The sequence below is a fragment of the Gasterosteus aculeatus genome, chromosome 8, assembly GCF_964276395.1.
Source record: "Gasterosteus aculeatus chromosome 8, fGasAcu3.hap1.1, whole genome shotgun sequence".
NCBI lineage: Eukaryota > Metazoa > Chordata > Actinopteri > Perciformes > Gasterosteidae > Gasterosteus > Gasterosteus aculeatus.
Window position 1 is genome coordinate 4,561,549 of NC_135695.1, and position 25,816 is coordinate 4,587,364.

Consider the following 25,816-nt stretch of genomic DNA (forward strand, 5'->3'; position numbering starts at 1 on the left):
CGGCTCTCCCGGCTGATAGGCCGCCTGCGCTCTAGCGTTCATTGATTGTGGCGCTCCTCTTTTCCACGAATGCTGAAAACCGTGGGGCAGGCTCGGTTTTTGGAGAGTGTAGGGAGGGGTAGAAAAAAAGAGGAAAAGGAGATTAAGCAGCCTGTAAAATAATCCCAGTTTTCCTATATATATAATTCATTTGAACGAAGAGTCTAAAATCCCATTAAGCCACAGGAGCACAAACCATGGAGCAGCAGTGCCTTTAATGTGGAGGGAACTCTTGGAGCTCATGCCATCTGCCAGATTAGACTCTTTTTTCATATACGGCAACACATTGTTTTATAAACAGAGCTTTATACAACAAACATTTCAGTGTCCTGGAGCATTAATCTACCTAAGCTTATCTCAATCCATGGAACTAGATATTGCTCTTTATAACTTGTCTACTGTAAGGGGGGGGGTTATTACATCACACCAGCTGTCCGTTCAACCTGGCACCGTCAATGGGAAGGTCAGCAATGTGGAAGCCTCAGAGGAAATTAGGGAGGAAAATCCTGAAAACAGAGAATGATAATGTCACTGTTGCTTTTTTTTGTGGAACTGCATGTTTATCATTTAGAAAAGAGAAGTTGACCAGTGACAATGCACCCGTCCACAGCGGTTATGTACAAGTCCCAGTGTGTCGAGGCCTCCACGGCTGATGAAATGCATCACAGGTGCATCAGCACTGCGCTGCTGTCATCACAGCACTCTACACACAGAAGCAAACACCACTGGGGGGTCGGGGGGGGGGGGATTAATACACATGTATCCATATATGAATGTATGACAGATCTGGACAGTGTGATTGCTCAGGATAATCTATTCGGATGAGTGCGACTAGAAATCAGCCAATCCAACCCCAAAAGCCAAATTAGGCCCAACACATTTCCATCATAAAGCGCCCCCCTAACAAACTGAGCTGTTGGGGCAGGACGGGACGGGACGGGGGGGCAAATGGCCGGTGAGCCCTGGGATCCGTGTGATCCAGGGATAAACTCCTGGTGAAGAAGCTTAGACCTCGGGACTAACACACAGATGAAAGCCCACAACAGGTCACAGCGTCTCAGAGGGCGAAATAACTACAGGAAAGAACTTCTGATCGCTGTGCCGTCTCTCCGTCACCAGCAGCCTCCAGGCCGAAAGAACCTGAAGATTAATGACAACATAGCGTCATCGTCCCCCCCCCCCCCACCCCCTCTACCCTGCCCTCTACCCTGCCCTGCATCCTGCTCTGCATCCTGCTCTGCTGGGCTTATAAGAGGATGGCTTCCACAGAGCAGCGTATGAGTGACCTTAATCATCAGAGGGATCTTTGGGTTTTATACGGCCATCGTATGTGTTTGACTGGCAGGCGTAAGGAATTTTGGGAAGGGGGAGGGCAAGGTTTGTGTAATCCATATCATTCCGTTACAGAGGCTGCCCCGCTGCCGGCCCCCCGGGGGCCAAACAGCGGCAAATACTTTTTACATTTTTTTTTTATGTTGATAAGGAAGTCGGATTAACGCTGTCATCTGATGTAATTTCGCACCGCATCAAATTAACAAAAGAGGGATCAACCAAATAAGAAAAATAAAAAGGGGAATTTCTAGATGCAAACTTGATTTCATGACAGTGATTATTTCTTTTTTCAAAAGCCCAGATCGACTTTGTATTTCTGAATGTGCCTTTTCCTCCTTGGAAATAGAAGATTTATATTGCCTCACGCTCTGCAGCAACTGTTGTCTGCAAGTTGAAAATAGTCCCTGCAATGTTTTCAAAGGAATTCCACACCTACTTTAATTGTTGAGTGTGTTAATATGCTGAGCGCATGAACCTTTCATTAAAATGTGGCCCTCTCATTGAGTGATGCAGCCTGTATTTAGTGATCATTAATCAATTAATTAAGTAGACGAGTCATTCAAGCAAGACACAAAACAAAAAACACACATAACCGGCAGATTTAAACAAGCGGCATCGGTGCAGTTTCCTGGAGCGTCTCCAGGACGTGCGCGTGATAACCTTTGGAGGCAGTCGACTGCAGGCAATTATCGCATGAGGAGGAGGAGGATAATGCCTCCTCGTCATTATCACTTACTTGCCATCACGTAGATCTGTAATCTAGCTCCGCTACGAGCCCTTTGTTGTGCCAACGCGGAGCTCCCGGCACCCACGGCAGCTGCTATCAGCTCCAATAAAGGTCACAAGTGCCTAATCCGGTGCTTTGCATTAGCTGGCATTTACGCAGTGAAGAGAAACTGCACTTCTGAGAAAGACAAACTGTACAACAGATGATGTAAAGTGAAAGCTTTGTCACAGGCGTTCCAGGATTGTCTTTCTTCAGCAAAACACCGAGCAGTCTGTGGGTGTTTGGAAAGTGGGATCTTCAGCATCACCGCCGAAATGGGCTCGAGGCGTTCAGTTGCAAAGTTTCATTGTGTCGCTATTCTAGCTAGTTAGTTGCCAGATGTTATATGGAACAGTTTGAAATATTAAATTCGGTGTTTAATGGTGTGTTTATTTGTTCGCTCTGCTATTTTTCATGAAGTTCTCAGCACAATGACAATGCCACCTACTGCACTCCCTCACCGCTGGGGGGACGGGAGGCCTGAGAAAACCAACGCACACAAAATAAAAGTCCCTTGCAGCAGTTTTAAGGCTGATTAACATCATTTAAGGATCCGCTAAGGAACCACGAGGCCTTTTCGCGGCGGTTGAGGATGTCCGATGAGCACACGTCTCATTCTAAGAAGCTTTTGCTCGATGCACCATGTATGCATAAAGTTGGAATGCACTAAATACGATTTTACATCCAGCCTACTATAATTAATATAAATGCTATGTGAGTATTTGGTTTTGCACAAAGCCAATGTGTCAATCCGTCTCCGGCCCGTATCCGTATCTGATGCCTCTATTTGTCACACACACCACGCTGCCTATAGCCTCCACCAAAAGGTGCTCAGCTCCAACCCTCCACTTCAGCAGGCTACACACAACACAAGTATGGAAGAAAATCTCTATAAACGCTCCAAAAGCTGTCTCCTCATCGGTGCCACCCTTTTCACAGGGACAAAGGTAATGCGCTGCTTGGGACAGATATTTTAACATGTGTGTGCATACAATGATGTGTGTTTTGCCCAAAGAAAATGTTCTTTTACACTAGAAGCCTTTAAAAAAACCTACACACTGCAACTGATTTTGTACAGTCTCATCAATTATTTGCAAATGACTTGATTTTGCACACTTGTACCAGCGCTGCCATTCTTTTGCTGTAGACAAACAGTGCATGAATAATTAACAATGTTTGCTGCTCTGAGGAAACCATCACATCCTTGCAGGCTTACTAACCGAGCGGTGACATCTTGTTAGAACGTTTTGGTGGATTAACTTCCGCTTTGCCCATTAAAGGTAAGCAAAGGAGCTCTTTTAGTAACTTGCACTTTATCTTTAATTCTGTGTTTTTAAGCCGCTGCACAGGACTTCATCGTGACCCTCTCTGCAGGTCGAGTGAGGTCTAGAGCGGCGGCGCCTCTCGTTTTTAGGAATGTCTCCCCTGCATGTTTGTAGTTTCACAACACAGGAATGTCAGCATGGTTTATGGTCCGAAGACACTGGTCCACTTGTTTTTTCCCCTGATACGGGAACAGACAGGGATGTCTGCGTCCAGAGCAGTTAAAACAAAAAAAATACCTCCGAGACTTATTCTCTGAATTGAAAGCCTCAGTTTGTGCTGGAGAGAATGATCCTTGTGGGGAACCTGTCGTTGATTGACTTGTTAGGGCTGTGTAGCTCTGCGCCTTTCTCTCCATGCACACAGGAGACCTCTGTGTGAGGAGGACCAGTACCTCGTTTCTCATAATGCAATGAAAACAATGGACAAAAATATAAAAATGACTGGTGATTGATGGAGATTTTTGTGTTGTATAATCGCTGTAACTTAAAGGTGCCCCCATCTGTGCAGAAATGTCAACCTGTGCAGAGAGTGAAGCCCCACCCTCCCTCTGTGTGTTCTGAGTTTCTCTGTGCTGAGTTTACATAGCTGGGCCTGGCGCGCTGCAGGCCGACTTCCCTCCAGTGACGTCCGGGGCAGATCGTCGCTCTTTCTGTCAGATTAACGAATATATGAACCCAACGGAGTAGATTACATCACCTTTGAACATTGACCACTGGTCGCTTTTTCATATTTCGGCATTCTTCACACAGCGTGATAAAGACATTGAGAGCACAATTAGTAGAGACGTAGAAATATGAATTTATTCGATCAAAATTAGTTTTTTACTTTACATAATGACAGGAGAGGCTCATATGCTCTTAATTCGTAGTTTAAATTCGGACAATGACATTTTAAAAATAGCAAGAACACATTCTGTCTAAAAAAGCTGCTTTAATTCATAAGCAACTTAATGCACCCAGAGGTTTTATGACTAATCTGGTGTTGGCAGACTTTAGGCATCAAACCTTTTTTGAATTTGAACAACTTTGGAGTGAGCTCACTTAGCGGTTTTGGTGCAGAACACATAAACCGTTTTAATGATCTTTTAGATATGCTTCATGTTGTTGCTGAAGACGTGCTGTCCTTCACGTGTTCTCCGGGTTTTTGTTCAATAACATCAACCAGATGGAGCGCTAACAAGCTGAAGACCCGCTTGTTGATGAGAAACAGAGGCTGCTGAATCCAATTTCCTCAGAGGTAAGAAAGTTGATCATGTTTACTGAAAAAATAAGGACATCAGGACATAGTGACAAAACCCTGCCGCTTTCAACGCTTCAAAGGTGCAACTTCAAGTGCATCTCGTTCCTGCTAAAACCTTTGCTGCAGGCAGGGATTGTCTCTGTCTACCACTTTGATACATATTTACATGCTAAAACATAGGAATTAGAATTCATTAGTGTAATCTGAGGTCTGGATCTAAATTGGGAGTTGTTTGATTAGTAGCTTTGGGACATTGTTTTTGTACAGAGTCTGCCTCTCTCCTAGTTTTGTCTCCCCTCATTTGGCATGACTCTCAGTAATGTGGTTGTGCTTGAAGACTAATCTGTGCTATCTCAGCTCTAATTAACAGAGCATACATAGTTCCTACATTTGTTGTTTCTGGGTTTTTATTCCAACAAAGATCTCCAAGTTGTTTTTGTGCACATGGACCTGGCTGCAGGGTTACAGTGGGACCACGTTGCCTACAGATGTCACGTGTCACGTCACGTAACCTGGCCTTGTCAGCACGGTCGCCGTCCGCCATCGATTTCTTTTTCTAAACAAGCCTCGGCTTGTCTTTTTCTCGTGCAAAAAAACTTACCAAAACACTTGCTTGCACTGGCATGTCGAAGAGGAAGTACACATCGACTCGTGCAGCTGCTCCCGCGTAGTGTTTGAGGTTTACCTACTTCAGAGGAAGTGGTGTGGGGGAGAAGGCTGTGTTTCAACCAGCAAATAAAACAGGATATCCAACAATTTAGACACAAAAAACACGATAGACAGTGTTGTTTTCTCTTATTTCCTGTGCCCCGTCGACCGCCATAGTCATTACAATCTGCAAAGTTAAACATGACAAAGATCTAGCACCCAGGCGTGCCTCAGCCTCAGCTGTCTGTTGTGGTGGAACCTGTAAGAGTATTTCTTTTTTATATGTTTCCGAGCAGCGAGGATAGAATTTAGCCCCATCATATCAATGAGATGCGTAGCTGCGCTGCCTAAACTGCCGAACATCAAAGGGACCCTGATATCCTCTAACCGAGCATGTTAATTGGCGCTTGATTGATAAGTTGAAGTTCATAGGCGACAGCGTGTTTCGCCTAAACTGTTCCAGGGTGTTTTTTTGAAAATCAGTAGAAGAATAATCACTGGCGGGCCCATTAAAGAATTGCCAGTGTGCACACTTGCAAATAAGCTGTCACACATTACAAATGAGATTAGCTTCTTTTTTTCTGCGTGCCCCGGAACTTGTAGATGCAGGGGATGCACGGAGTAACACTAAAATAGCACAAATCGCTTCTTGTTTTTTTATCAGTGTGCTCGATCTGAAAGCGCTGTTTATGCTTTCCTCATGCATGGTGGAAAAAACGATATTAACTGCTCGGAGCACAATGTAATCAGTTTGCAGTAAAGTAAGAATCATCGGTAAAAATGTGCTCAGAGTGAATTCTTCTTCTTCCTCTTCTTTCTCTATTTTCATTTTTCTGTTCAGCCTCTAAAAAGATTTTCATTAAACTACGACATAGAAACTAATTAGTAATTAAGGAGTAATTTCTCGCAGAGATAAACTGTGTCTGGATGTATTTGCATGCACATGACACACACACACACACACACAATGTCAATGCTACGATCGACAACACTTGGGTGATAAACCATGAGGACAGAATCAGAGGTGACAAAAAGCTGTTATCCTATTTGCATGCAATAACAAGCAGGCACTCTGTCTGGTTTGCATAGCAAAAAGCACCGGGGCCACATGAAGCCACAGCTCTGCTGGACATCTGATCCTGGCCTGCACGTGTATCAAGCTTTTGCAGCTTCGACAAAGAAGAAAGGTAGTGCTGCACGCTGTGTATGATTTTATAACTGTTCAACCTACAGCATGTGCCTATTCACACCTTATTGCTCAGAAGGCTTTGGCTTTGTTAGCACTAAAACTCTTGCTAAGCTACTTCATTTTCAGCTGCATATTTTTTGAAAGCCCTTTGTCCAATTTTCGGGCCTCCATTCGGCTGGATACGTTGGTGGGAAATCCTCCATTTCTATAAATAAAAAAATCCCTGCAATATTCATGTTGATTATTCAATATAAATGTATAATACACAAATAAGGTCAGTTACCGTTGCTATAAATAATAGTCCTCGTCTGAATTAATTGGCGTTAATTAGTCTGAAGTGGGTCTTCTTTAAGAGTATCTTGTAAGTTTTTATTATCGTCATGGTCAGAGAAGTGTTAAGTTCTCTGTTGAGATGCATTTGTAAAACATATATTTTAAAATCCCCGTGCAAAAGCGTACCTTAATGTACACTATTGAATGTCGTTAAACAGGATCCCCTTTTGCCGGTGTGCATAAATATACACATCGAATCAGAACTATACGGGGACACGTTACAGGATGACTCGTCTCTAGCCCCTTTCCTGTCCCGCGGTGTCCCGTCTCGGGGACACCGCTGGCCTGCTGCCTTACATGGGCAAACCTCTCGACTCACGGAGACGGCTGGAATTTCAGCGCGTGACGTCACCGCCTACAAACTCTCCCAGAATTTGGATCAAGAAGTTTCGCTTGTTTCTCCCCGGGATTGGAGCCTCTCGTTTCATTCCCTGGAAAGCGAGGTAAGCGGAACCGTCGAGCGCTCGCGACGAGCCTCGAGCGTGCGTGTGGTTTTCGGCCGCGTTTAACCCCGCGCGTGTAGTTTGAGGTGCGGCGGTAGTTTGTTCGGCCTTGTCGGGCTCCGATATGAGCGTTGGTGTGGCGCGGAGGTCCCGGTTGAGGGCGTGGACTCTCGCGGTAGACGCGGACGTTACACGAGGGCACCGACGCCGCCGCTAACTCGTCTCAGTCACGCGTTCGCTTCCGAAAAGACGCCGTCAAGTTTCTCCCCCCCCCCCCCCACTCCCCCCCCCAGACGGGACTCTGGGCGTCTCGGCTGTTTCTGTTTATAGCCGAGTGCTGAGCTGCCGAGCAATGCGGAAGACCGACATGTCCACCGGGGACAACGCCTCGGCGGGGGTCCCGAGCCTCCCGTCCCCCCCGCCGCAGGCTGCCCGTGAGCCGGGGAGGAGGAGGGGGGGGGACCGTCCGCTGGCCTCGGCCTCGTCGTTAGAAGCGAATTAACCGCGCGGCGGCAGTGATTCGCCTCGCCGTTCGCACACCTTGTGTAGGCGGTGTTTGAGACACAGTTTGAAATAGTTGTGTCCAATAGTCGTGTTTTCTTCATACATTCGCACGTGACGACGTCTTTGCTTACGTTGTCGCGGCCCGTGAACGGTGTCACGTGTGAATGAGAGGACGAGACAGCGCTACTGAACAGGTCAAACCTGGTGCCACCGGAAGTCCCGCACCCTGCACGGTGCCGGTTCTGTCCCGTGACCCCTTCCCCAACAACACGTGAACCATCGGTGCTAAATGAAGGGACTGTCCTCCCTGGAGGACAATGAGTCCGTCAAAGTGTCAGTTTGTGTCCTATTGTCCGCCTACTCTTCATAAAGGACAGTCTTACTAATCCCATTCAGGAATGGAGGGAAATTCTATCCATGTTTATTGGCATCAAATGTTACTTTAGTTTTGTGTTCTACTCGTGTCCGTCCCACATAGATGTTAAACTGAGGACCCCCCAATGTAGATTGACCTTGTTAGGTGCCTTCATCTTTTGTGAAGATAAATAAGAGCCCGGGTCCAGACAATATTGTCCTGCCGTAGAATGTCCCTAACGTGAAAAATAAGTTTCACTTTCTTCTCCAAAAGACTGAAACTTGGTCTCAGATGTTTCAAATCAATAACACCAAGGTCCCCCCGAGAGTGCTGCCATCAAACCGCATACATCTGCATCGCCGCGACACATTTTTCACTCCGGCAACATTAAACGGAACTGTCTTTAAAATCCTCGGGTTAAAAAGCCCCCGTTTGACAGCGTCGATGATGTTAAAGTTAAAAGACGAGCGCCTCGGCTGTCTTTGAGCCCGGGCCCCCCTGGTAGGGTTGGTCGAGCTGCTCCGCTGTTTGTGTTCTTCTAATGAGGGCGTCCCTTTTTATGGAAGGAACAGCCGCGGTTTCCTCGGGACCCCAAAGTGAACCGTTTTAGATCAGAATGGAAATGTCACCCCCACCTCCATGTCACCTGCTACGGGTTCCGTGTATTTGTTCGGCACATCTGCGTGAATCTGGGCCACACTGATGTTTCCAGGACTCTCATGCAGGAAAATAATATCATCTCCCAATATAAAGTATTTCAAATGAAGCGTGCCAAAACATCAGGACGCGTCTGAGGCCATTCCCACCCACAGTCCTTTGCGCGTCAAATATGTAATCAAGAGGGTCAAAGTTCACGGTGGCAAGTTTTGAGGAAGGGCTGATAAACTAAAAGCGAAGTGGTGTTTGTAACACAGCCGAAGGGCAAGTGACGCACCCAACGGGCAAACGCCTTTTTGCTTTTTGTAAGGTATTTTTTTGCAGAATGGGGGGGGGGCGTCGTGTTGGAGTAAAAGGTGTGCGTTGAGATAATGACACCAAACTCACAGGAGGCGTGGACGCGTCGGCGCCCGCTGCGCTCTCCGTCGGGGTGTGACGTGTGGGAGGCTGCGTTGTACAACAACGCGGTTGCCTTGAGTCCATGTGCGTTGGAGAAAAGGTGTTTCACGGTACTCGTAGCACGTCTAATGCTCGAGTCAGAGTAGAGGCGAGTGTTGTCTTTCAAAAAGCACTTCTCTCCTTTTTTGCTTTTAACGTCTCAAGGAACCTTCTTCTCTTTCTGCTCGTGTGCTTGATGCACGTTGGATTTTATCGGCAACGAGGACGCAGACGTTCTAATTATGTAGCGACCGAGTTTCCATGGTTATTAGACACCAACTCGAGCAGGTATATTAATGGTTTAAGCCAAAAGCCGCACTCAACGTCTTCTAAAAAACATGAAATTATCATTCTCAGGATAACGACATAAAAGTAAAATGATTTCCATCATTTCCGTTGAGTGCTTCTATACTCCCTTCAGCCGTATACAGTGCTGTGAAAAAGTCTTTCTTGGTTTCTTATGACGTGTTACTTTTAGAGACCTTCTAGTCTACTTCACTTTGTCTGGCATTTGAGACACACGCACATTTCTGTGTATAAATGTGTGTGTGTCTCTGGCAGTGCGTACTATACTTTATACTTGGTGTTGCAGTTGTTGGAAAGCCGCGGTCGACCTGGGCCTCGCGAGGTTGTCGCAGTCTTCGTTCTCTTCACTGAATAATCGTCGCACCGCAGCCTTGTTTTTCCCCCGAGCCGTGTCTTTGCGGTGAAGGGTGACAGAGAAATGACACTCAAACTGAAGACCAACACTCGGGTCCGTGCAGGATTTATGGGACGCAGCCTGTGGCTCGTCTGTCCTCTGATAAACCGACGCACTCATTGTCCTGCGTAGCTGAATTCTATTCACGTGTTCTGTTTGAATGATCCAGAGCTTCTCAATCTCAACAGATTTCATTACGAGGCAAAGGGCATCGCTTCGACAACCTTCCAGCAATCCTGCACATCCAGAGTGGAGACAAGGTAAGATAGTTTTTTTTAATCTTCTAGTGCGTGTCTGTTTATTACTTCTCTCTGCTGTTGTCTTTTGTTTTGGGCAGCAGGGGAACTTGCGTTTGGAAGGTCATGTTTTGCAGTTGAAGCACAAAGTCTCTCTGAGGCCGTCACAGACTTTCCCATGAGGATGGTCGGGGAACTTGGAAGTAGCTCAAGAAAAAGCCCAAATATGCCTGCCTGATTCTCAGTGCGAGCACTTGATGCTCCCTAACCCTCAGTGCGAGTTGAGTACTGCATTCCCATGAAGGGAAGACGCGTTGCCGCATATGTGAACGAGGCTGCGTGGACCTTTTGTTACAGGCGACGCCCCGACGAGGACGTGACCCATCACAGAAGTGCTGCCGCTGTCCTGCGGGTATTCCAGCACACATGGGAGGTTCAGTTTGTCACGTTTCTACTCATTTTCCCGACTGGCTACTTAGCTAGCTACCTTGCTAACTCCGCTGTGTGTTCACGCTACATTGACTATGATCTTGGAGTTTGACTTTAATTTAGAAAACGTTCCAAAAGTGGCATCCGCTCCTCCGACAGATCACCACGACGACGGATCACTGTTTTCTTGTTTTGGCATCGCTACAAATCAGATTATCCCCCAGATTCAGGCCTACAGGGATTATGTCAGTGTTACCCGACCATCACACAGCGGGAAAGTCACCAGCGGGACAGAGAGCTGTTCCCCCCCCTCGCTGCTGCTAGTGTAACCAGGAGCTCCGCTGACCCACGGCACCGCCGGGGAGCAATCAGACTTTCACCCTTTAATTATACTTTCTTAATCACTCGGGTACAGTCAGTGTGACGAGACGGCTCCTCCTCTTCGCTTTCTTATCTGGCCTCGGCCGCCCGATGAACAAATAGGAAGTGAATGGCGTCTTTCTTCGCGCCGTTTGCCAAATTTACGGTGATACACATTTACAGCTTTGCAAGCTTTGGTCGCGTTGTCTGTTGGTTTGGTACTGCGGCTCAGTGTGTCAGCCGTCTTGTGCCGGACTTGGTGTGGGGTTGTCGTTACTATTACTAAGGTATGCACCACAGCGCTGGCTCTGTGCGGCGTGTGTTCAAAAAGCAAACCAAACTGATATTGCCCTCAATGCCGTCTCCATACTTTCTCCATATTTGGAAATGTTTACCTCCCCCCGACGGTTGACAGAGGTTGGGAGAAGGGGATGTGAGTCATTTTGGCTGGATAAGGCTTTCTAGGGGTGAGAGCAGCCTTTCCGAGTGACTGCCATTTAGTTGAGCTGGTTTCCTCTGCTTCAGTGATCCGAAGAGAAACCGTGAGTATCCTTCTGTGCTTCATTTGGACTATAGTATAATGGAGCTTGATGATTGAAGCTTTAGAGGCATCGTGGAGATTTCCTTGCATTTTATCCTTGCAACACGGACACTAAATGTTTCCGTTCACCTCCTCCAGAGGGGAAAAGACAGCGACTGGATATCGACCGATCACCGGCTATTTGGGGAAAAGTTATGGTTCCTATTTTTTGTTGTTGTTTTAAAAGTTCAGACCAACTCAGCAGTGCAGTGAGAACGTTCTTGACAGAGACCGACCTCTCATGCAACCTTCTGCCAGGAATATAAGGAGGTCATAGATGCAGAAGAACAGCATCTGGACAAAACTCAAGAGTGTGTGTGTGTGTGTGTGTGTGTGCGCTCGTGCATGTGCCATTTTTATTCTTTTTTTATTTTTTATATATATATACACAAACATCCGCTCGGGCTGATATCTCCACCTTAACAGGTGTGCCCTTCCTCCTCCCACTCTCCCACTTCAAACAGTCTTGTGGCAGGTGCCCGGTGGTGGAGGGAGAGCGAGATGATTTGACTGAGCTTTAAGGGCTGAGTGATAATCTCTCCCTTGTATCTTAAAAGGATGTTGGGACTGTACCCGAGCCTCAGAGCTGGCCACCCTGTTTGCATCCCGGTCTCAAATGTTTCCCGTATTGTTTTATTTGACGCTGATTCTCTAGTGCTTACACACTCATTAACAAATTGCAACGTCATTCATCGGTCTGTAAAATGTTCCGTTCAGCTTCAGCCACGCTGGATCCTCTGTATTTTCTATCGTACTCACCAAAGACTAAACCAGGATACTCAATACACCTTTAAATATATATTGTCTTTGCCTGCAATGACTTCTAAACATGTTTTACGTTATAGATTTGCACGGCATAGGTCTGTGTCACTGTGAGCGTGAAAGCATGCCGACCTTATCGGACATGCCTGCCTCGGGCTCTGGGGGCTTTTGGGGTGAAACGGTGGTCTCTACTGGCCCAGGCGAAGTAAAACGTTGTAACATTCGGAGAAAGAAATGTAAAGGTTTGGACGGTTGATGGAACAAAAGGACTCGTGCAGACTGTCCCCTTCACTGTCAGTCAGAGATATTCAACATTCCGGTGCACACAATTTCATCAGGTCACTCCAGCAGACAGAATAAAAGAGTCTATTAGAATTGGTGCAGAGTTTAAATTCGAAAGAAGCAAAAAAAAAAAAAAGTTCAAAAGCAGTAAAATGTCGATCAGTTCAGAACACTGTGAATTGTGTGTTGGATACGGCCGGTAATCCTTCACAAATAAGACAAAAAGCAGCTGTATAGTGTGAAATACGTCCTCGCTGCTTCTGTTCTATTCACGCGTCTCTTCAGTGAAATACTAAGCACAGTTCACACAGATCAGGTGGTTAAATGAACTAAGTGTTGATGGGTACCGGCACATTCACCGGGGGCCCAGACTCTCCAGGCCCACAGGTAAACACTGCTACTCTACTGGCGCTGTCTGCCGCTCGCCACCAGCTCAGCCTTTGTCATGTTCGGAGCCCTTCAGGAGCTACAACAGACCGTTGCAATCTTTCATAAAACGCCTTCAAATAAAGGTAAAGTCGTTATTATTCATACGAGTGTTATTCATCACCACAGTATCAACAATATGGGAGCGAGCTGTTTCTTAACAAATGCGGCGTCAACAAGCGGCTCATTGGCTCTACTGGTTTGATAAGCTCTGCTGATCGTCGGCTGCACCGTTCCCGGGCGACATCTCCTTAGCTCCTCAAATCACTTAATCTGGCCCTTAATTTCAAGAGTGTTGCCATCCCCAGATTGGGAGAGATTGTGATGTTTTCAAGACGAGCCTCCCAAATGAATCTCGTCAACAAATTAAGGCATGATTAACAAGAGCAATTACACGGAATCCAACTGAGCGGAGGAGAATCCAGCTGAAGAGGGAGGAGGTTTTGCTTGTTATTAGGGAGCATCACTTTACCGGTTTGATTACTTTCTGTTTTGGTGACTCTTGATTACTGAAATGATGCCTTCTGTTTTTCTCGTCTGCTTAGGGTTTATGGGTGCGGCTTGAGCACAGGTTGTAGAGGGTTTTGAACTTGGGCACTGCACCAACACTGAAAGGATGATTCGGGCTTTGCAATAGCTGCTGCTTGATTGGAATTTAAGTATTGTGACGTATTAAAGTGCTGTCTGGTAGCATATTTGGTAACAATGAGAGCTTTAATTACTCTTTAGATGTCCGTATCTATGCAATTATGTATTTTTGGGGGGTTTTCTGTTTTTTTTATTCCCAGTCAAGCTGGAATGTGTGATCCATAAACAACATTCTGAGACGCATTATTTTTTCAGATAATTTTTAACAGATCTGAGATTTCTTTGGCTTTATTTGAGCTTTGATCTGGCAGCCTGCTGGGAACCAGTTCAACTCATCACCCAGCGCATGATGTCAGGACCATCCTTCCCACTTTTATCATATTGGAACAATCGCGTTTTAATTTCAGAGGAATGAATCCTATTTTGCGTGGCCGTTCCTCTGGATGTGCCAGTGAAATGTGTAGTTCTTTCCATTCCTTAAGTTTCTGTTAATCAGTTTGAAGAACCTGTCATACAAATGAGAGAAACTTTGCTCAGGCAATTATTCTTCCTCCCTGAAAAAGCCATTGCTGAATGTACTGTTCAAACCATTCTAATGTTGCCAGCCATATTCTAACTTCAAACTTGGTGGTCTCATCGCTGGCTGGCGTTTTCTTCTAACTATTTAGAAGAAAACGAGTCCCAAACCATGACTTCAAGCTAAAGTGATGCAGTCAGGAAGCTCCTAAACAAAGACACTGGGTCAGCGTGTGTCAGGAGACCTTTTCCTGTGCTGCTCGTCATACAAAGTGTTCACGCTCTGGAACCTTCCTCTACTTTAGTGGCATTTATAGCTAAATAGAATCATGAACAAATCAAGTTACATTTTGTTCCTTTTTGCCTTTCTCGCTTTCCCTCCCCCTGCAAAACTCTGCATACAGTGGAAACCACTTATAGTGATCACATGTGTCCGGGTCAAATAGGCACATGATTATTATGAGCCTTTTACCGGAGGAGGAGCCCACCCTGCCGCTAGGTCGGGTCCGCTTTCTGCAGAAATGATGAGTCCAAACTGCCATCGCTTTTTACATTCTGCTTGTTGAAAATGATTTTTGACCTGCTCATCAACGTTTCCCCGTAAACAAGTGTAGTCCTCAACATTGTCATCATGAGGGTGAAGTGATTGTGCACTAAAAGTGACATTCGCTCGCTGCCCCGATCGCTTAGGATCAGATGGCAACTGATTCATCTCAGATTAGGCAGAAGCTGGAGGCTAATGGGACACGTCACACGAGGTGACTGATACACTAGCGCTGCATGCGGTGACTCAAGTGCTCAAATTACTGAAGCATGTAGCGGGAAAAACACGGAGCCATTATTGATGTTCAAAACAAATGGGACTGCAAAAAAACACAATTCAGTTTACAATGGCAAAAAGGAGTATGTCAATGGACATCAATCTATTGTTCTACTTTAAAATGTCAGCAGCAAGAAGTGAGACCGGTGTTCATCAGATGCAATTCACAATTTCCTTGGCAGATTCAATTATGTATTTATTTAAAAAAAAAAACTTTTGCAATGCAATTTTTGGCGCATCAGCACAAAGAAAAAAAGAGCTATAACGATTCCTGATCTGATGATGCTTTTTTCAGTCACTTTCTTGTTTGACTAAAGCAGCTGGTCTTCAGCCACCCCCCCAAAAACCGCCCCGAGGTTGGTGGACCGTAACTTTCTAAAGGTTGTCCTTTTACTTTGTTAGAGTAAGTTGCAGTATTCTCAGTGAGGCACACAATTATAATGATATGGAATTAATTAAAAAAAAATAATCTTGTCATCAGTAGTAGTAATAATAATGAATCTGTAGTATATAATTCATGGTACGGAGAAAGAACTGAATTCATTTAGGTTTCAGACAAACATTATATAAGATCACATGGGTGAACACAACGCTAACGTTGTTAGCGCCTGAAGGCATCTTTAAAGTGAAAGAACTGTTGTCCGTTAGCGACGTTGCTGACGGCTTGTTCACAATGCAGCATTATCACATGTCCCGATCACACGTTTTACTGAACATCGGTGGATGACCATGTCCGTGAGCGGTGGGGGGGGGGACAGCAGTGGTCCATTACACGACTCGGCGTCTCCCCCTGCGATTACTGTCGACCGCGTGTCTCCTTTGCTGAAGACGTGTTGTCTCGTGATGTCACGCTCTGTGGCGCCGTGTTACAAGTGTTTAAATGTAAAGAGGCAAAAACAATGTCATCAGGTTAATGCAACGGCGGGCACAACCTTTAGTTACGCACGTTCTTATTGTGGGATGGTAGCCGTGAGCGTCCGGTGTTGGCAGCAGGTTTCCTACCCCATCGCTCCTGGAAGGGCCTGCGTTCATCCGTCTGCTGGCACGCTGCATACGTGTGCGTATTCCACGGGGCTCATTGGCAAATCATCCTCTTGGCTGGAAGTCACTGTGTGTTCTGGCAGCGTTACACTTGGGACAAAGACTTCACCTCACCCGCCATGCGGTCCATGTTTCTGATGTCTTTGCCTCGGAGTTGGGAGTCGAGGTGTTCATGTTGCGCCCTCTTTTCAGGAAAATATGTAGATTTACTTTGAGCTGGGCCACATCTGTGTGAAGGCGGCTTTCCTCACCAGGGCTCCTCATTCAGGACGGCCCTGACCCCTTCACAGCACCTCGGAGCCAACGGAATTCTCCAGAAATGTGGATACAGGAATACGACGTGTACGATTTAAGTTCCAGGGTAGCAGGGCTTGTTCAAAGTCTGCGCTATCTTAAATAGGCGGTTCCTGTCTTTTGATACGGGTTTGTGTGCGCTGCTATAAGGATATATGTGGTTAGTGTAGTGTGCAGGAGCAATGTGTGATTTAAGGGTTAGTTTGGATTCACCAAAGCCCCAAAAGTTCCCTAATTGTGTAGCTCTTAAAAAGGGACTGTGTGAGGGCAAAGTAACCCGGTGTGAATATTCCCTAAATACGGTGTACAATGACAGTATACTTTCTATGGAGGTGTCTTAAATACATCCACAGCAACACGTTGCTTTGCTCCCGGGATCCAATTGTAAAAAACGTTTTATTTTTATTTATTTTTTTACACGTAACAAGTAAGAAAAATGAATCTTGAGTGAAGAAATCCATCCATGACACAGTCATGTTACAGTTTTTGAGTTTTACTGCTAAAATAAAAGATCTGCTGGGTGGACAATAGAATTGTTCATAGGATATTCCTGTTGTTTCTCTGTTATGACATTAAATTAGTCCAAATGAATAAGAGGTGTGAGCTGATGATTAAATCCCCCCTCGGCGCTGTGCTGTTTAGTTCATCGGCCAGCAGTGTTTGGACAAACGGCAATGGACCTCCACACGGATCCTTTCTCATGCGTGATGTTGTGTTTGACCTCACCTGGTTGCTCCTACTGATTAAACCTGAATTGGATTCCAAGCAGGATATGGAAGCCTTTTTCTGTTGGTGCTGTTAAAAGCACTGCTGATGCTATTACAAGTGTGTAGGAAGAGGTGCAGTTCTCCCACTGTCGCTTCGTCACAGCGGAGAGAGAAAAGCTTCTTTGTGTCTCCACATGTGCGTTTGCTTTCACTGTTGTCACGTGTCACGGCCATATACATCGGGGGGGGTTAAAGGTCTCGGTCTAGGTCTTAGTGACTTGCCCTAGAATGTGCTTCATTAATGGATTATCCAAGTGTACACAATGTCGCGTGCACTGTGGATCAGGCACGGAGTGCAGGCGCGCTGCGTAGCGGCCGGCTCGTTGTCCGAGCTCCCAGCATGCTTTGTGTTTCTAGGTTGCATGTGTTGCCTTTAAGCTCAGGGAACCTTACGTGTCCGGTTTGAGGTCACTCTCGTTAATAACGGACGGAGGATCCAGTATATTGACTCATTAATCTCTTAAAACCCTGCAACATTTGTCTCTTTAGTAAGAAACGGCCAAAGCAAAGCCCTGCATTTGTTTTTGCCACCTTTCAGGGAGGCCGTGTGTTGTCCCGCCGCTGTGCTGCGTGCTTCGGTCTGTGACAGCTCGCTGGTGATGATAAAAGCGTTGACGAGCCGTTTTCTGTCTGTCATCCAGTGGCCCGTTGTAAGGGCACCTCCACGGAGGAAACGGGACGCGCTGCTCCGGCTTTGGCGGATCTTTTTGGGGCCGATGTTTGAGTCGACTCTTGTAAAAAGAACAAAGGGCATTGCGAGTATTCAAATACATCATGTAAAGCCTCTGATAAAATAGCCGAATGATGAGCATGAGGAACGTGATGAAGGTTAGAAGAAGAGGGGGACGCCTGTCCTCTTGTGTTTTGTCCCCTTTTAAGCCTGTCCATCACAACCGGATAAGTAAAGACCCCTTTCAGCGGCTAAATTGCGTTTCTTTGACGGATGGGAGGTCTTTAGAAATGTTTTAATGGTCTAATGTACTTGGATGATCACTTGTGTTTGATAGCAAATTGCTCCATCTGAATGTAAAATGGCTCTGATAATTTGAGTATTTAACTCATTGTGTGGCTGAAAGTAGCTTCACCTAAGTTATCGTAATGGATTTAACATTGAGAGTAATTGGTTCATTATATTTGACTTTTTTATTTTATTTTTTCATGCATGAGCACTAGCTGTGAATGTTTATAGATATTTCACACATCCTATTTACTGCATTGTGAAATACTGTCTGCAGGAAATGCATGGTTGCTTAGATTTAGTAAAGGTCCGTTTTTTGAACTCGAGAATGCTCCACGTGTCTTTGGTACAGCTGAACTCATAGCTATGTGTGTGTGTTTGGGGGGGGGGGGGGGGGGGGGGGGGGTGATGTGGGACATTGGAGAACAGGCTTGTCCTTCAATCAGAGGATCCCCGACTCTGCTAGTGCAATGCATTGAACAATAAACAACTGGATGGGCCAGAATTGTCTTCAATTAAACAAAGATAACAGTGATTGTTTCTGGGTCCAAGGAGCCTACTCTGACCTGAAGAATATGTCACGGATTAGAGGACCTGTGTCTCAGGATATATAAAGGCGGTCCATGCATTCATCTTCAGTAGACTGGACTATTTGTAACGGTGACCTCAGGCCTTTACACTGGCTCTCTGTCCAACAAAGGATTTCCTTTAAAACCCTGCTGCTGTTAGAACCAAACAACATGAAGAAGCAGCGTTCGGTTCTTCTGCTCAAAATAACTGGAACAAACTCTCAGAAAGCTGCAGCTCTGCTGAGACTCTGAGCACCTTCAAAGTAAAGGTGAGGACTTTTCACCTGAGCACTGGGCATCGCATGTATTGGTATTAACACAAGCCTTGTATTTACTCATCTACGGTCGATTTATGTAAAAACATTTACATTTTGATGTTTGCTTCAAGAGGGCAAATGTTTTTTTGCTCCAGGGCCAGATCTCTGCACAGCTGCTTTTACCGCTGCTGTAGAGTACCAACTTTATCCACGTTTTAAAGGGAGAATTCTGCCTTCCGCTGTGAGGCAAACCTGAACCCCATGAGCCCTTCTGACCTGTGCTTTCCACCATTTTTGGCTGGATCATCATTATTACACAACTCCTTCTGCGCTGGCTTTGTCCCCAGATGTTGTAGCAAAGAATGTGCTGGAGCCCTTCTGTTTGTGTTTGGATGTGTAGCGCAGAGACTACGTTTAAGATCAATCAAAAATAGTTCATATATTTCACGGGGGGCTTATGATATTCTTTCATGTTTGTTAATTTATTTTTACTCAGATTTCTTAGCTGTAAAATAGATCATTGCTGGTTCTGATGTTGATTTCCATGATTAAAAATGTGATGCTCTCTGTTGAAGCTCGCTCCGGTCTCTCGCTCAGGTCTCTGTTGAAGCTCGCTCAGGTCTCTCGCTCAGGTCTCTGTTGAAGCTCGCTCAGGTCTCTGTTGAAGCTCGCTCCGGTCTCTCGCTCAGGTCTCTGTTGCGTCGTGCTCGCTCAGGTCTCTGTTGAAGCTCGCTCAGGTCTCTGTTGAAGCTCGCTCCGGTCTCTCGCTCAGGTCTCTGTTGAAGCTCGCTCAGGTCTCTCGCTCAGGTCTCTGTTGAAGCTCGCTCCGGTCTCTCGCTCAGGTCTCTGTTGAAGCTCGCTCCGGTCTCTCGCTCAGGTCTCTGTTGAAGCTCGCTCAGGTCTCTGTTGAAGCTCGCTCCGGTCTCTCGCTCAGGTCTCTGTTGAAGCTCGCTCCGGTCTCTCGCTCAGGTCTCTGTTGAAGCTCGCTCCGGTCTCTCGCTCAGGTCTCTGTTGAAGCTCGCTCCGGTCTCTCGCTCAGGTCTCTGTTGAAGCTCGCTCAGGTCTCTCGCTCAGGTCTCTGTTGAAGCTCGCTCAGGTCTCTGTTGAAGCTCGCTCCGGTCTCTCGCTCAGGTCTCTGTTGAAGCTCGCTCAGGTCTCTCGCTCAGGTCTCTGTTGAAGCTCGCTCCGGTCTCTCGCTCAGGTCTCTGTTGAAGCTCGCTCCGGTCTCTCGCTCAGGTCTCTGTTGCGTCGTGCTCGCTCAGGTCTCTGTTGAAGCTCGCTCCGGTCTCTCGCTCAGGTCTCTGTTGAAGCTCGCTCCGGTCTCTCGCTCAGGTCTCTGTTGAAGCTCGCTCAGGTCTCTGTTGAAGCTCGCTCCGGTCTCTCGCTCAGGTCTCTGTTGAAGCTCGCTCCGGTCTCTCGCTCAGGTCTCTGTTGAAGCTCGCTCAGGTCTCTGTTGAAGCTCGCTCCGGTCTCTCGCTCAGGTCTCTGTTGAAGCTCGCTCCGGTCTCTCGCTCAGGTCTCTGTTGAAGCTCGCTCAGGTCTCTCGCTCAGGTCTCTGTTGAAGCTCGCTCAGGTCTCTGTTGAAGCTCGCTCCGGTCTCTCGCTCAGGTCTCTGTTGAAGCTCGCTCCGGTCTCTCGCTCAGGTCTCTGTTGAAGCTCGCTCCGGTCTCTCGCTCAGGTCTCTGTTGAAGCTCGCTCCGGTCTCTCGCTCAGGTCTCTGTTGAAGCTCGCTCAGGTCTCTCGCTCAGGTCTCTGTTGCGTCGTGCTCGCTCAGGTCTCTGTTGAAGCTCGCTCCGGTCTCTCGCTCAGGTCTCTGTTGCGTCGTGCTCGCTCAGGTCTCTGTTGAAGCTCGCTCCGATCTCTCGCTCAGGTCTCTGTTGCGTCGTGCTCGCTCAGGTCTCTGTTGAAGCTCGCTCCGGTCTCTCGCTCAGGTCTCTGTTACGTCGTGCTCGCTCAGGTCTCTGTTGAAGCTCGCTCAGGTCTCTCGCTCAGGTCTCGCCGGTGGGGGATCCTCAGTGAGTCCCAGTAAAGACTGCTGGCATCGGGCCGGGCCCAGGTGTGCCAAATGAGGAATGCCAATTGGAGGCGTGTGGCAGATTGTGCACTATCAGCACTGGTCACGCTGCCTACACACTGTATATGTGTGTCAGTACTGGCACAGGGCCATTAATGGGAGAGATGCCACCAAGCCACTGCACTGGGTTACGTACAGTAAACATGGGAGTTAGTGTCCGTATGGGGATGACAGGAAAATCAAATAAATTGTTTTAGAACACAAATATAATAACCCACTTGAGCTGATTATATGATAGTCATGCATTCGTTATCTTCCTCAAATTGTGGTGGACAAACTCTTGGTATGTGTGAAAACAACGTTTTCTCCCCGTCTGTCTGGAGCCGTCGTAAAGAAAAACACGAGTGGATCCCAGAAATCACAACTAACAAATCCTTGATACAGACAAAATTCCGAGGACTTTCATTTCGGAAATGGCTTCCTGCGCGAGGCCCGTTGTCCCTGAAATAGAAAATGTCTGCGGGGTTATCTAATGTCACCTTTCTACCCTTTTGTGAAACGCAAATTAAATTCTGTTATCTTCTGCATTGGGGCAGAAGTCTAATTGGCTGATATCCCAACGAGTCAGCAGATAAAAACAGATTAATTAAGGAGAAGAATATGTTTGTGTTGAATTTTTTTTTTACCCATTTTATTTTTCCAGATGAAAAACTCTATTGTTGCTTTTCATGTAACCTTTTATAAAAAATCAATGGGGAATAATGTTTTTTTTCTTGTTTTTGTGTGATCAAAACAGAAAAGTTTGCTAAAGATTAAAGTATGTGCTGATTGTTTACAGTATTTTGTATTTCATCTGGTTGTTTTGATTACCTATGAGCTTAGTTTAAAAAATCCAACTGTTTTAAGATGTAACAATAAAGTAATTGAGACTGCATAAAAAGAAATAAAGTTCACCAAAATGGATGAAAATAATGTCAGTGGAGGATCGTGCGCCCGGCGATCTCGCTGAGCTCCTTTTTTTTTTTTTTAAAGCGTCGCCTCTTAAAAAATACAAAGGAGCGTAATGTGCAAGAACAAGGAGCGCCACTTCAAGAAACTGTTGTTCCTTAACATTTGAAACCGGAGGGAAGTTGAGAAAATACTTTGGTTGTCAGCTTCATGTTCTCAAAACATCGGATTATACTTGCAAACAATTCCGCCCCAAAAAGTGAAAGGAGGCCGAGGTAACGATCCCAAACGGGCGCCCACCAGTAATTATGAGGTGGGTACAAAGAGATTTTTGCCCCTCTAAAGGGAGAAGGGGAGTGTAGGTGTGTTTATTCCTTCTCCTTCCTGCTTCCTCTACTTGGAAGTTCAGATTTAGAATAACAGACCCCCCCCCCCCCCCCCCCCCCCTCGCACCCACCCTCCCTCCCTCAAAAGAAAAGACGAAACAAGAGCTGTCACATTGACTGACGCCAGTCGCATGTAGCATCTGTGTTCCCACCACTGCTCCCCACAGTATATGCCACACCGTGGCAATGTGGGGAAACTGACAATGTCAATTTATCAGAACAAACAAATTCCTCAGCAAGAGGAGTACGGGGGCCCTGGAGACATGAATCATTCCACCCCCACCCTTACCTGTATCCAAACAGAATGTAGGACATTCACAACACCAGAAATAGAAACCTCACTCACAATTATCATTTTTGAGTGTATCCCCTGCAGTCAAAAGTTGGGGTTTCACTTTGGGAGTTACAGCTGCACTTTTAATGCCAACTTTTGTTGAAGTAAACAATTTTGCGAGAAAGGAGGCGGGATGGACAGAACGTATTGGATTTGAGTCGTATTCTCATTTACCAATTGTGCTGCTTTGCTTCGACGGCTGTATAATTATGTCTCGTTTCTTTTCAGGTGTCTGATCCTGAAGTGTGTTACAATTTGGGTAAGTACTCGACCTAATTCTTCCCCTCGTACAGCACGATACACTGCGGCTGCAAAGCACCGCTGTTTGTCTCTTTAGTTTATCCATGTTTATCCCCTGTAGATAGTATCATTTATATTTGACCTTATAAAATAACTTTTGTGAGAGCCAAGAGGCGTCTTTTTATTTTATTTTATTTTTTTGTCTCCCAGATTTGAACTACTAGTTTTTAAACTAGTAGTTCCACCTAAACTTCGCTTTTCTCAAAATCTCTTGAGAAACAAAATGATGCCTGAAAGCAGCCTACCTCTGCGCTAGTGTGAATGTGTATGAAGTAAGCACAAACAGTATGGGTCGCTGATGACCGTGGAGGCCATAAATAACATTATTACCATACAGTTCTGTTCAGAAACGGGTCAATTTGATCAAGAATTTGTTGCTTCCCACATCGTCAAAGGCAGCTCAATGGGAACTATTCAGTGGGAATGATTTATGTTAAAGGCCATTTCCTCCAGGCTTCTAATATAGACATTAAATTTAACCATATTGATGTATTGAACTGTATTTGAACCATGCATTTATACACTGCTTTTGCACAATATAAAATTACATTATAGTTAAATACAAACTACTTTTCATTGGATTTTAGCCCAAAATGAATTTGTATTTTATTACATTTTTGATTATTTGTGAACTTTAATATGGATTTCTACATTTGGTAACTGAATAAAATGTTGACCATCCATATTAGCAGATATCTGTTGGGTTCCTTCTGCCGTGTTGCTGCGTTTGCGTCAGAGAAACTCGGCCAAAGGGCAGGAGCTTGTCCTAATGACGCACAGTAAGTGTTTCCGTGATGCATTCCTAATTTATTCAGTTAGCTTTGGTTATGAGAGAAGCGAGCCATGTGTTCTCGATGGAAAATAGGGGGAAAAAACACAACTGCTCTCTAATCTTACAAAACTTATGTGTCCAGTTTGCTGTTTAGCAGATCGACCCAAGTTAGATCTCCCTGGAAGTGTTCCCACTGTCTCAAGCATAGGAACCAATTAGTCGTACATACAATCGCAAGTACAAGTAATGTAATTTAAATCTCATTGACCAAAAGGAACAGCTGTAAATCAATTATGTTGAAATTTATGTGAAAACACTAACACACTAGCATTAACCTCTGATTTTCACAATAAATGCTTTAAAATATTAAGTTAAAGGGCAACTGTTTATTGTGAAGAAACGTATTCATCCCCAAATTAGCGGCGCTCTATAGGATCTTCAGATACTGCAGTGAGCGTAATGAGCATAAATGGACAGTTATGGTGAAGAGTTGATTTGAAGGGTCGGGTGTTCTAGAAACCCACATAAGAGGACACAGCTGAGGTTAACATCCGATCACAATAGTGTAATCTCTCCCTGTGATGGCAACAGTAAGCTATTACCGCCTTCTGGTCATCAGCAACAAGAACAGGAAAAGGGGGAGACCACTCTAATCTTTTTAGTTTTTAAATATCATGAAGGTGTTTATAGGAAATAAACGTTTGTGTTTATAATGAAATGACGCTTCAGCTTATTGCTGAATATTAGGTATGCATTTGGGGCATTAGTTAAGCCTGCAGCGATTCTTTTGTCTTTTTTTTCCTGATTAGCCGACGCTTTGTTGGCATTATTTCTGATAAGCGGCTGAGTACTCCCATAACCGCCAAAATTGTGTTTGTACGCCGTGATAACACTAATGGTCCTTGTTCTAATTGATTTTTGATACGTGTGTGTGTTCTAACGAGGCGTAGTCTTGATTATTGTTTGCACTTTTTGGACTAACTCTGATCAGTCATGTGTCTGCATACTCTCTTTAAAATGTCCTCACTTGTATTGAAACCTAGAATCAGATTTAAGGTACACGGCATATTGAAGAAACTGCCGAGGCATACGCTGAAGTTGGTGAGCTCTGAGGTGTTTGTGTTAAGCAAAGCATGCACAGTAGTTGAATACCAAAATGTGATATATTTTTTTAAAACAGATGGCAAGGTCCTCAAATGGGAATATGAGCTCTTCTTCATCCGAATATGAAATCGTTGAACAGGTGGTCCAAGAAGCTTCTTTACCCCGCTACGGCTTTCATTAGCACACTTTTGTTCTTCTGGTAATAATAAGCTTACTTGTGCCGTGAGATGTAGGGCAGGCTAAAGAGCCGGCAAAACCGCGGCCTTGATAAGTATTAATAGACACAACCCTCTCCACCAACACCTCTAAATACACCAGAAAGGACTTGATCAACTGATTTAAGGTAAACAATTCTGTCTTTTAGAGCATGGGTTTATATATCATGTTTTTTATTAACTCCTTTATTTGATGAAATCACATTACGATCAAATTTGGATAACCGCCGGGACTCCCCCTCAACCCATGCCAAATCCTTTCAATGGCAACCATTCAGAATGATGTCGGATTCTTTCAATCAAGCGCCGCGGTAACGCCCTTGGTCTTCTGGGCGCCCGATTTCACAAATCTGGGTTAAGGAAGTAAAAATATTTTTTGAGTGTCCCTATTGGTTAGCAAGATAGCGGTCGAATACTAATGCTTATAATCGCCTATTTGTTGGAATGCATTAACGATGCATTCCAAGTATTGTTCTTCGAATCTTTATTTCAACTTCTTCTATTTCTTCCGCGGCACCTTTCAACTCCTTCACACTTTCAGCTATTAAAACCGTTCAAATATTAAAATGTTCAGCTCCTTTCTGGCTTGAGGGCTATGACTTTTCAGCTTTCTACCTCTTATGCTTGAATTTATATAAATCAATAATCATTAATATTTGTTGGAATGCATTAACGATGCATTCCAAGTATTGTTCTTCGAATCTTTATTCTTCAACTTCATCTTCTTCTATTTCTTCCGCGGCACCTTTCAACTCCTTCACACTTTCAGCTATTAAAATCCTTCAAATATTAAAATGTTCAGCTCCTTTCTGGCTTGAGGGCTATGACTTTTCAGCTTTCTACCTCTTAAGCTTGAATTTATATAAATCAATAATCACTAATATTTAAA

General features: G+C 45.3%; 1 protein-coding gene across 6 annotated transcripts in view; it reads left to right on the forward strand.

Moving 5' to 3' along the window:
• The first annotated feature begins 6,194 nt into the window (after positions 1–6,194).
• Positions 6,195–25,816, forward strand: part of lpp (LIM domain containing preferred translocation partner in lipoma) — a 114,455-nt gene continuing 94,833 nt past the window's right edge. For 2 of the 6 annotated variants that reach the window (XM_078107634.1, XM_078107636.1), the window contains exons 1-3: positions 7,080–7,315; positions 10,158–10,229; positions 22,765–22,795. Coding sequence is in view for 2 of the 6 variants with exons in the window: in XM_040183556.2 (XP_040039490.2) it covers positions 7,170–7,315; positions 10,158–10,229 (218 nt within the window). In the remaining 4 variants the exon portion in view is untranslated. Of the gene's footprint in view, positions 7,316–10,157; positions 10,230–11,443; positions 11,537–22,764; positions 22,796–25,816 lie in introns of those variants that run through there. The other 4 variants (XM_040183556.2, XM_078107633.1, XM_078107635.1 and 1 more) reach the window with 2 other exon arrangements.